The sequence below is a fragment of the Bufo bufo genome, chromosome 10 (assembly GCF_905171765.1).
Source record: "Bufo bufo chromosome 10, aBufBuf1.1, whole genome shotgun sequence".
NCBI classification, from domain to species: Eukaryota; Metazoa; Chordata; class Amphibia; order Anura; family Bufonidae; genus Bufo; species Bufo bufo.
Window position 1 is genome coordinate 147,902,984 of NC_053398.1, and position 13,178 is coordinate 147,916,161.

Here is a 13,178-nt window from a genome sequence, read left to right on the forward strand (position 1 = left end):
CTCCTGCCTTTGTCACTGCTCACTCCACCCGAGCAGTCTCTACTAGTTGGGCCGAAAGGTCTCTTATTCCACTGAAACAGATTTGTTCCGCGGCCTCCTGGAGCTCACATTCTACCTTTGTGAGCCATTATAGACTCAACCTCAGGGGTTCAGAAGACACTGCCTTTGGGCGGTCTGTTTTGAGTTCCATTCAGCATTGAAGTCCCTACCCTTTAGGCTAACTTCTTGCTAAGTCCCCACATGTGCTGCTGGTTAGGACGTAAGGGAAGCGTTAATTTCTTAACGTTAATTTGTTTTCCCTTAGTCCTAACAGCAGCACACAAATATCCCTCCCTTTGTTTTTTGAGAGTTTCTTGTTATGACACACTGATGTATGGGGGGTTTGGCCTCTTATAGTGAGGTAGTGGGGGCGTGGATTTATTTGATTACTTTACTTCATTAAATATTCTGTCTGTCCTACCAGTTTCACTGGGGCGGATAAACCCCCACATGTGCTGCTGTTAGGACTAAGGGAAAACAAATTAACGTTAAGAAATTAACGCATATACACCCATCATTGGGGTGGAGTTATTATTGGAGGGCACTATATATACTGTATATACACCCATCATTGGGGTGGAGTTATTATTGGAGAACACTATATATACTGTATATACACATCATTAGGGTGGAGGTATTATTGGAGGGCACTATATATACTGTATATACACAGCATTAGGGTGGAGTTATTATTGGAGGACACTATATATACTGTATATACGCCCATCATTGGGGTGGAGTTATTATTGGAGGGCACTATATATACTGTATAGACACCCATCATTGGGGTGGAGTTATTATTGGAGGGCACTATATATACTGTATATACACAGCATTAGGGTGCAGTTATTATTGCAGGGCACTATATATACTGTATATATGCCCATCATTGGGGTGGAGTTATTATTGGAGGACACTATATATACTGTATATACACCCATCATTGGGGTGGAGTTATTATTGGAGGGCACTATATATACTGTATACACCCATCATTAGGGTGGAGGTTTTATTGGAGGGCACTATATATACTGTATATAAGCTCATCATTGGGGTGGAGTTATTATTGGAGGGCACTATATATACTGTATATATGCCCATCATTGGGGTGGAGTTATTATTGGAGGGCACTATATATACTGTATATACGCCCATCATTGGGGTGGAGTTATTATTGGAGGACACTATATATACTGTATATACACCCATCATTGGGGTGGAGTTATTATTGGAGGGCACTGTATATACTGTATATACACCCATCATTGGGGTGGAGTTATTATTGGAGGACACTATATATACTGTATATACACCCATCATTGGGGTGGAGTTATTATTGGAGGGCACTATATATACTGTATATACACCTATCATTGGGGTGCAGTTATTATTGGAGGGCACTATATATACTGTATATACACCCATCATTGGGGTAGAGTTATTATTGGAGGGCACTATATATACTGTATATACACATCATTAGGGTGGAGGTATTATTGGAGGGCACTATATATACTGTATATACACAGCATTAGGGTGGAGTTATTATTGGAGGACACTATATATACTGTATATACGCCCATCATTGGGGTGGAGTTATTATTGGAGGGCACTATATATACTGTATATACGCCCATCATTGGGGTGGAGTTATTATTGGAGGGCACTATATATACTGTATATACACAGCATTAGGGTGGAGTTATTATTGGAGGACACTATATATACTGTATATACGCCCATCATTGGGGTGGAGTTATTATTGGAGGACACTATATATACTGTATATACGCCCATCATTGGGGTGGAGTTATTATTGGAGGGCACTATATATACTGTATATACGCCCATCATTGGGGTGGAGTTATTATTGGAGGGCACTATATATACTGTATATACGCCCATCATTGGGGTGGAGTTATTATTGGAGGACACTATATATACTGTATATACGCCCATCATTGGGGTGGAGTTATTATTGGAGGACACTATATATACTGTATATACGCCCATCGTTGGGGTGGAGTTATTATTGGAGGACACTATATATACTGTATATACACCCATCATTAGGGTGGAGGTTTTATTGGAGGGCACTATATATACTGTATATAAGCTCATCATTGGGGTGGAGTTATTATTGGAGGGCACTATATATACTGTATATACACCCATCATTGGGGTGGAGTTATTATTGGAGGACACTATATATACTGTATATATGCCCATCATTGGGGTGGAGTTATTATTGGAGGGCACTATATATACTGTATATACACCCATCATTGGGGTGGAGTTATTATTGGAGGACACTATATATACTGTATATACACATCATTGGGGTGGAGTTATTATTGGAGGGCACTATATATACTGTATATACACCCATCATTGGGGTGGAGTTATTATTGGAGGGCACTATATATACTGTATATACACCCATCATTAGGGTAGAGTTATTATTGGAGGGCACTATATATACTGTATATACGCCCATCATTGGGGTGGAGTTATTATTGGAGGACACTATATATACTGTATATACACCCATCATTGGGGTGCAGTTATTATTGGAGGGCACTATATACAGTCTTGTGAAAAAATTAGGACACCCTTTGAAAGCATGTGGTTTTTTGTAACATTTTTAATAAATGGTTATTTCATCTCCGTTTCAACAATACAGAGAGATTAAAGTAATCCGACTAAACAAAGAAAACTGAAGAAAAGTCTTTTCAAGATCTTCTGTAAATGTCATTCTACAAAAATGCCTATTCTAACTGAGGAAAAAGATAGGACACCCTTGCCCCTAATAGCGAGTGTTACCTCCTTTGGCTGAAATAACTGCATTGAGACGGTTCTTATAGCCATCTACCAGTCTTCGACATCGGTCTGAGGAAATTTTACCCCACTCCTCAATGCAGAACTTTTTCAGCTGTGAGATGTTTGAGGGGTTTCTTGCACGTACAGCCCTTTTCAAGTCACCCCACAGCATCTCAATAGGATTCAAATCTGGACTTTGACTTGGCCATTCCAGGACTCTCCATTTCTTCTTTTTCAGCCAATCTTTGGTTGATTTACTAGTATGTTTTGGGTCATTGTCATGTTGCATGGTCCAGTTCCGCTTCAGCTTTAATTTTCTAACTGATGGTCTCACATGTTCTTCAAGCACCTTCTGATACACAGTAGAATTCATCGTGGATTCTATGATGGTGAGCTGACCAGGTCCTGCTGCAGCAAAGCAGCCCCAAACCATGACACTTCCACCTCCATGCTTCACAGTTGGTATGAGGTTCTTTTCTTGGAATGCTGTGTTTGGTTTACGCCAAACATGTCCTCTGCTGTTGTGTCCAAATAATTCAATTTTGGACTCATCTGTCCAAAGAACATTATTCCAGAAGTCCTGGTCTTTGTCAACTTTATCGCTGGCAAATGTCAGTCTGGCCTCGATGTTTCTCTTGGAAAGCAAAGGTTTCCTCCTTGCACACCTCCCATGCAAGTTAAACTTGTACAGTCTCTTTCTGATTGTAGAGGCATGTACTTCTACATCAACAGTAGCCAGAGCCTGCTGTAGTTCTCGAGATGACACTTTAGGGTTTTTGGATACCTCTTTTAGCATCTTGCGGTCTGCTCTTGGGGTGAACTTGCTGGGGCGACCAGTCCTGGGCATGTTGGCAGTTGTTTTGAAAGCCCTCCACTTGTAGACTATCTTCCGGACAGTGGAATGGCTGATTTCAAAATCTTTTGAGATCTTTTTAAATCCCTTCCCAGACTCATAGGCTGCTACAATCTTTTTTCTTAAGTCCTCTGACAGCTCTTTTGCTCTCACCATGGTGCTCACTCTCACTTCAACAGTCAGGAGCACACCAAACTAAATGTCTGAGGTTTAAATAGGGCAAGCCTCATTCAACATGCAGAGTAACGATCTACTAATTATGTGCACCTGGTGTGATATACCTGTGTGAGATCTGAGCCAATTTAAGAGGGAATACATGTGAGGGTGTCCTATCTTTTTCCTCAGTTAGAATAGCCATTTTTGTAGAATGACATTTACAGAAGATCTTGAAAAGACTTTTCTTCAGTTTTCTTTGTTTAGTTGGATTACTTTAATCTCTCTGTATTGTTGAAACGGAGATGAAATAACCATTTATTAAAAATGTTACAAAAAACCACATGCTTTCAAAGGGTGTCCTAATTTTTTCACATGACTGTATACTGTATATAAGCTCATCATTGGGGTGGAGTTATTATTGGAGGACACTATATATACTGTATATACACCTATCATTGGGGTGGAGTTATTATTGGAGGACACTATATATACTGTATATACACCCATCATTGGGGTGGAGTTATTATTGGAGGGCACTATATATACTGTATATACACCCATCATTGGGGTGGAGTTATTATTGGAGGGCACTATATATACTGTATATACACCCATCATTGGGGTGGAGTTATTATTGGAGGGCACTATATATACTGTATATACACCCATCATTGGGGTGGAGTTATTATTGGAGGGCACTATATATACTGTATATATACACCCATCATTGGGGTGCAGTTATTATTGGAGGGCACTATATATACTGTATATACACCCATCATTGGGGTGGAGTTATTATTGGAGGGCACTATATATACTGTATATACGCCCATCATTGGGGTGGAGTTATTATTGGAGGGCACTATATATACTGTATATACACCCATCATTGGGGTGGAGTTATTATTGGAGGGCACTATATATACTGTATATACACAGCATTAGGGTGGAGTTATTATTGGAGGGCACTATATATACTGTATATACGCCCATCATTGGGGTGGAGTTATTATTGGAGGACACTATATATACTGTATATAAGCTCATCATTGGGGTGGAGTTATTATTGGAGGGCACTATATATACTGTATATACGCCCATCATTGGGGTGGAGTTATTATTGGAGGACACTATATATACTGTATATAAGCTCATCATTGGGGTGGAGTTATTATTGGAGGGCACTATATATACTGTATATACGCCCATCGTTGGGGTGGAGTTATTATTGGAGGACACTATATATACTGTATATACACCCATCATTAGGGTGGAGGTTTTATTGGAGGGCACTATATATACTGTATATAAGCTCATCATTGGGGTGGAGTTATTATTGGAGGGCACTATATATACTGTATATATGCCCATCATTGGGGTGGAGTTATTATTGGAGGGCACTATATATACTGTATATACACCCATCATTGGGGTGGAGTTATTATTGGAGGACACTATATATACTGTATATATACCCATCATTGGGGTGCAGTTATTATTGGAGGACACTATATATACTGTATATAAGCTCATCATTGGGGTGGAGTTATTATTGGAGGACACTATATATACTGTATATACGCCCATCATTGGGGTGGAGTTATTATTGGAGGACACTATATATACTGTATATACACCCATCATTGGGGTGGAGTTATTATTGGAGGACACTATATATACTGTATATACGCCCATCATTGGGGTGGAGTTATTATTGGAGGACACTATATATACTGTATATACACCCATCATTGGGGTGGAGTTATTATTGGAGGACACTATATATACTGTATATACACCTATCATTGGGGTGGAGTTATTATTGGAGGACACTATATATACTGTATATACACCCATCATTGGGGTGGAGTTATTATTGGAGGGCACTATATATACTGTATATACACCCATCATTGGGGTGGAGTTATTATTGGAGGGCACTATATATACTGTATATACACCCATCATTGGGGTGGAGTTATTATTGGAGGGCACTATATATACTGTATATACACCCATCATTGGGGTGGAGTTATTATTGGAGGGCACTATATATACTGTATATATACACCCATCATTGGGGTGCAGTTATTATTGGAGGGCACTATATATACTGTATATACACCCATCATTGGGGTGGAGTTATTATTGGAGGGCACTATATATACTGTATATACGCCCATCATTGGGGTGGAGTTATTATTGGAGGGCACTATATATACTGTATATACACCCATCATTGGGGTGGAGTTATTATTGGAGGGCACTATATATACTGTATATACACAGCATTAGGGTGGAGTTATTATTGGAGGGCACTATATATACTGTATATACGCCCATCATTGGGGTGGAGTTATTATTGGAGGACACTATATATACTGTATATAAGCTCATCATTGGGGTGGAGTTATTATTGGAGGGCACTATATATACTGTATATACGCCCATCATTGGGGTGGAGTTATTATTGGAGGACACTATATATACTGTATATAAGCTCATCATTGGGGTGGAGTTATTATTGGAGGGCACTATATATACTGTATATACGCCCATCGTTGGGGTGGAGTTATTATTGGAGGACACTATATATACTGTATATACACCCATCATTAGGGTGGAGGTTTTATTGGAGGGCACTATATATACTGTATATAAGCTCATCATTGGGGTGGAGTTATTATTGGAGGGCACTATATATACTGTATATATGCCCATCATTGGGGTGGAGTTATTATTGGAGGGCACTATATATACTGTATATACACCCATCATTGGGGTGGAGTTATTATTGGAGGACACTATATATACTGTATATATACCCATCATTGGGGTGCAGTTATTATTGGAGGACACTATATATACTGTATATAAGCTCATCATTGGGGTGGAGTTATTATTGGAGGACACTATATATACTGTATATACGCCCATCATTGGGGTGGAGTTATTATTGGAGGACACTATATATACTGTATATACACCCATCATTGGGGTGGAGTTATTATTGGAGGACACTATATATACTGTATATACGCCCATCATTGGGGTGGAGTTATTATTGGAGGACACTATATATACTGTATATACACCCATCATTGGGGTGGAGTTATTATTGGAGGACACTATATATACTGTATATACACCCATCATTGGGGTGGAGTTATTATTGGAGGGCACTATATATACTGTATATATACACCCATCATTGGGGTGCAGTTATTATTGGAGGACACTATATATACTGTATATACACAGCATTGGGGTGCAGTTATTATTGGAGGGCACTATATATACTGTATATACACCCATCATTGGGGTGGAGTTATTATTGGAGGGCACTATATATACTGTATATACACCCATCATTGGGGTGGAGTTATTATTGGAGGGCACTATATATACTGTATATATGCCCATCGTTGGGGTGGAGTTATTATTGGAGGGCACTATATATACTGTATATACAGTTGCAAGAAAAAGTGAACCCTTTGGAATGATATGGATTTCTGCACAAATTGGTCATAAAATGTGATCTGATCTTCATCTAAGTCACAACAATAGACAATCACAGTCGGCTTAATCTAATAACAGACTAATACATGGTGTGTTCAATAAAAACATGGTAACATTTAACTCTTTGTGTGTTATTACTTTAAGCCGACTGTGATTGTCTATTGTTGTGACTTAGATGAAGATCAGATCACATTTTATGACCAATTTGTGCAGAAATCCATATCATTCCAAAGGGGTTCACATACTTTTTCTTGCAACTGTAAGCCCATCATTGGGGTGCAGTTATTATTGGAGGGCACTATATATACTGTATATACACCCATCATTGGGGTGGAGTTATTATTGGAGGACACTATATATACTGTATATAAGCTCATCATTAGGGTGGAGTTATTATTGGAGGGCACTATATATACTGTATATATGCCCATCATTGGGGTGGAGTTATTATTGGAGGACACTATATATACTGTATATACACCTATCATTGGGGTGGAGTTATTATTGGAGGACACTATATATACTGTATATACACCCATCATTGGGGTGGAGTTATTATTGGAGGGCACTATATATACTGTATATATACACCCATCATTGGGGTGCAGTTATTATTGGAGGACACTATATATACTGTATATACACAGCATTGGGGTGCAGTTATTATTGGAGGGCACTATATATACTGTATATACACCCATCATTGGGGTGGAGTTATTATTGGAGGGCACTATATATACTGTATATACACCCATCATTGGGGTGGAGATATTATTGGAGGGCACTATATATACTGTATATACACATCATTGGTGAGGAGTTATTATTGGAGGGCACTATATATACTGTATATACGCCCATCATTAGGGTGGAGTTATTATTGGAGGGCACTATATATACTGTATATACGCCCATCATTAGGGTGGAGTTATTATTGGAGGACACTATATATACTGTATATACACCCATCATTGGGGTGGAGATATTATTGGAGGACACTATATATACTGTATATATACACCCATCATTGGGGTGAAGTTATTATTGGAGGACACTATATATACTGTATATACACCCATCATTGGGGTGGAGATATTATTGGAGGGCACTATATATACTGTATATACACATCATTGGTGAGGAGTTATTATTGGAGGGCACTATATATACTGTATATACGCCCATCATTAGGGTGGAGTTATTATTGGAGGGCACTATATATACTGTATATACACCCATCATTGGGGTGGAGTTATTATTGGAGGACACTATATATACTGTATATACACCCATCATTGGGGTGGAGTTATTATTGGAGGACACTATATATACTGTATATACGCCCATCATTGGGGTGGAGTTATTATTGGAGGACACTATATATACTGTATATACGGTGCAGTTATTAGTGGAGGACACTATATATACTGTATATACACAGCATTAGGGTGGAGTTATTATTGGAGGGCACTATATATACTGTATATACACATCATTGGGGTGGAGTTATTATTGGAGGGCACTATATATACTGTATATACACCCATCATTGGGGTGGAGTTATTATTGGAGGACACTATATATACTGTATATACGCCCATCATTGGGGTGGAGTTATTATTGGAGGACACTATATATACTGTATATACGGTGCAGTTATTAGTGGAGGACACTATATATACTGTATATACGCCCATCATTGGGGTGGAGTTTACACGGCTGTGACAGCTCCAGGTATATTGGACCCGAGTGGTTTTTTAGTTCTCACTTTTGGGTTATACTCACCCCGTATGTTCCCCAGATATAACCCGTCCAGGATCTGCAAGACACAAAAGTTACGCTGATTCCAGATTAAAGGGCTTTCCTGGGACGTTCACCTGAGGTAGTGGGGGTCCGACCACAGGGAACCCCACCACATAGCAGAATGAAGGAGCCCCATCATTGTACAGCACAATGTCATTCATAAGAGCGCAGCCGCACCGAGCACTGCAGCTCAGTCCATTCATGTGAACAGATCCCAAACTGATGGCTGAACCTAGTGCTCCGCCATTAAGTGCACTGACACCCATTACACATGTATTCAGGGTGACACCCAGTGTATATAGAGCTCTGTCTGATCACTATGGCAGCGCTGACAACACCTGGACCACCCAGACCGTGATAGATGTCCCATGTCCACACACAGCGCACTCTTAATCCGTGTGGGGGCGACGCTCTTCACTTTACTGAGGCTATTTTTATGTCTTGTTTATCTGAGGAAGAAGCTATTAATAAAGCTCCAGAGCTGAGATTCACCCGGGCCCATTACACAACACTATCCAATACCATTTTGTCTCTTAAAGGGGCCTAACAACTGTAATGTGCTCATTTACCTCAATGTCAGGCATTCCACAGATATAATGTCCCTAAATAATGAAGTCACCAGGTCCAAATAATCCTGTACTGAGCCTGAGTTACATCCTGTATTATACTCCAGAGCTGCACTCACTATTCTGCTGGTGCAGTCACTGTATACATACATTACTTATCCTGTACTAATACCGAGTTACATCCTGTATTATACTCCAGAGCTGCGCTCACTGTTCTGCTGGTGCAGTCACTGTGTACATACATTACTTATCCTGTACTGATCCCGAGTTACATCCTGTATTATACTCCAGAGCTGCACTCACTATTCTGCTGGTGCAGTCACTGTGTACATACATTACTTATCCTGTACTGATCCTGAGTTACATCCTGTATTATACTCCAGAGCTGCACTCACTATTCTGCTGGTGGAGTCACTGTGTACATACATTACTTATCCTGTACTGATCCTGAGTTACATCCTGTATTATACCCCAGAGCTGCACTCACTATTCTGCTGGTGCAGTCACTGTGTACATACATTACTTATCCTGTACTGATCCTGAGTTACATCCTGTATTATACTCCAGAGCTGCACTCACTATTCTGCTGGTGGAGTCACCGTGTACATACATTATTTATCCTGTACTGATCCTGAGTTACATCCTGTATTATACTCCAGAGCTGCACTCTCTATTCTGCTGGTGCAGTCACTGTGTACATACATTACTGATCCTGAGTTACATCCTGTATTATACTCCAGAGCTGCACTCACTATTCTGCTGGTGGAGTCACCGTGTACATACATTACTTATCCTGTACTGATCCTGAGTTACATCCTGTATTATACTCCAGAGCTGCACTCACTATTCTGCTGGTGCAGTCACTGTGTACATACATTACTTATCTTGTACTGATCCTGAGTTACATCCTGTATTATACTCCAGAGCTGCACTCACTGTTCTGCTGGTGCAGTCACTGTGTACATACATTACTTATCCTGTACTGATCCTGAGTTACATCCTGTATTATACTCCAGAGCTGCACTCACTATTCTGCTGGTGCAGTCACTGTGTACATACATTACTTATCCTGTACTGATCCTGAATTACATCCTGTATTATACTCCAGAGCTGCACTCACTATTCTGCTGGTGCAGTCACTGTGTACATACATTACTTATCCTGTACTGACCCTGAGTTACATCCTGTATTATACTCCAGAGCTGCACTCCCTATTCTGCTGGTGCAGTCACTGTGTACATACATTACTTATCCTGTACTGATCCTGAGTTACATCCTGTATTATACTCCAGAGCTGCACTCCCTATTCTGCTGGTGCAGTCACTGTGTACATACATTACTTATCCTGTACTGATCCTGAGTTACATCCTGTATTATACTCCAGAGCTGCACTCCCTATTCTGCTGGTGCAGTCACTGTGTACATACATTACTTATCCTGTACTGATCCTGAGTTACATCCTGTATTATACTCCAGAGCTGCACTCACTATTCTGCTGGTGCAGTCACTGTATACATACATTACTTATCCTGTACTAATACCGAGTTACATCCTGTATTATACTCCAGAGCTGCGCTCACTGTTCTGCTGGTGCAGTCACTGTGTACATACATTACTTATCCTGTACTGATCCCGAGTTACATCCTGTATTATACTCCAGAGCTGCACTCACTATTCTGCTGGTGCAGTCACTGTGTACATACATTACTTATCCTGTACTGATCCTGAGTTACATCCTGTATTATACTCCAGAGCTGCACTCACTATTCTGCTGGTGGAGTCACTGTGTACATACATTACTTATCCTGTACTGATCCTGAGTTACATCCTGTATTATACCCCAGAGCTGCACTCACTATTCTGCTGGTGCAGTCACTGTGTACATACATTACTTATCCTGTACTGATCCTGAGTTACATCCTGTATTATACTCCAGAGCTGCACTCACTATTCTGCTGGTGGAGTCACCGTGTACATACATTATTTATCCTGTACTGATCCTGAGTTACATCCTGTATTATACTCCAGAGCTGCACTCTCTATTCTGCTGGTGCAGTCACTGTGTACATACATTACTGATCCTGAGTTACATCCTGTATTATACTCCAGAGCTGCACTCACTATTCTGCTGGTGGAGTCACCGTGTACATACATTACTTATCCTGTACTGATCCTGAGTTACATCCTGTATTATACTCCAGAGCTGCACTCACTATTCTGCTGGTGCAGTCACTGTGTACATACATTACTTATCTTGTACTGATCCTGAGTTACATCCTGTATTATACTCCAGAGCTGCACTCACTGTTCTGCTGGTGCAGTCACTGTGTACATACATTACTTATCCTGTACTGATCCTGAGTTACATCCTGTATTATACTCCAGAGCTGCACTCACTATTCTGCTGGTGCAGTCACTGTGTACATACATTACTTATCCTGTACTGATCCTGAATTACATCCTGTATTATACTCCAGAGCTGCACTCACTATTCTGCTGGTGCAGTCACTGTGTACATACATTACTTATCCTGTACTGACCCTGAGTTACATCCTGTATTATACTCCAGAGCTGCACTCCCTATTCTGCTGGTGCAGTCACTGTGTACATACATTACTTATCCTGTACTGATCCTGAGTTACATCCTGTATTATACTCCAGAGCTGCACTCCCTATTCTGCTGGTGCAGTCACTGTGTACATACATTACTTATCCTGTACTGATCCTGAGTTACATCCTGTATTATACTCCAGAGCTGCACTCCCTATTCTGCTGGTGCAGTCACTGTGTACATACATTACTTATCCTGTACTGATCCTGAGTTACATCCTGTATTATACTCCAGAGCTGCACTCACTATTCTGCTGGTGCAGTCACTGTGTACATACATTACTTATCCTGTACTGACCCTGAGTTACATCCTGTATTATACTCCAGAGCTGCACTCACTATTCTGCTGGTGGAGTCACTGTGTACATACATTACTTATCCTGTACTGATCCTGAGTTACATCCTGTATTATACTCCAGAGCTGCACTCACTATTCTGCTGGTGCAGTCACTGTGTACATACATTACTTATCCTGTACTGATCCTGAATTACATCCTGTATTATACTCCAGAGCTGCACTCACTATTCTGCTGGTGCAGTCACTGTGTACATACATTACTTATCCTGTACTGATTCTGAGTTACATCCTGTATTATACTCCAGAGCTGCACTCACTATTCTGCTGGTGCAGTCACTGTGTACATACATTACTTATCCTGTACTGATCCTGTGTTACATCCTGTATTATACTCCAGAGCTGCACTCACTATTCTGCTGGTGCAGTCACTGTGTACATACATTACTTATCCTGTACTGATCCTGAGTTACATCCTGTATTATACTCCAGAGCTGCACTCACTATTCTGCTGGTG

At 40.3% G+C, this 13,178-nt stretch overlaps 1 protein-coding gene across 1 annotated transcript in view; it reads right to left on the reverse strand.

Moving 5' to 3' along the window:
- Positions 1–13,178, reverse strand: part of LOC120980873 (dual specificity protein phosphatase 22-A-like) — a 59,093-nt gene that overhangs the window by 43,424 nt on the left and 2,491 nt on the right. Inside the window, exon 2 of the mRNA XM_040410229.1 lies at positions 9,173–9,206. Within this exon, the coding sequence (XP_040266163.1) occupies positions 9,173–9,206 (34 nt within the window). The remainder of the gene's footprint in view (positions 1–9,172; positions 9,207–13,178) is intronic.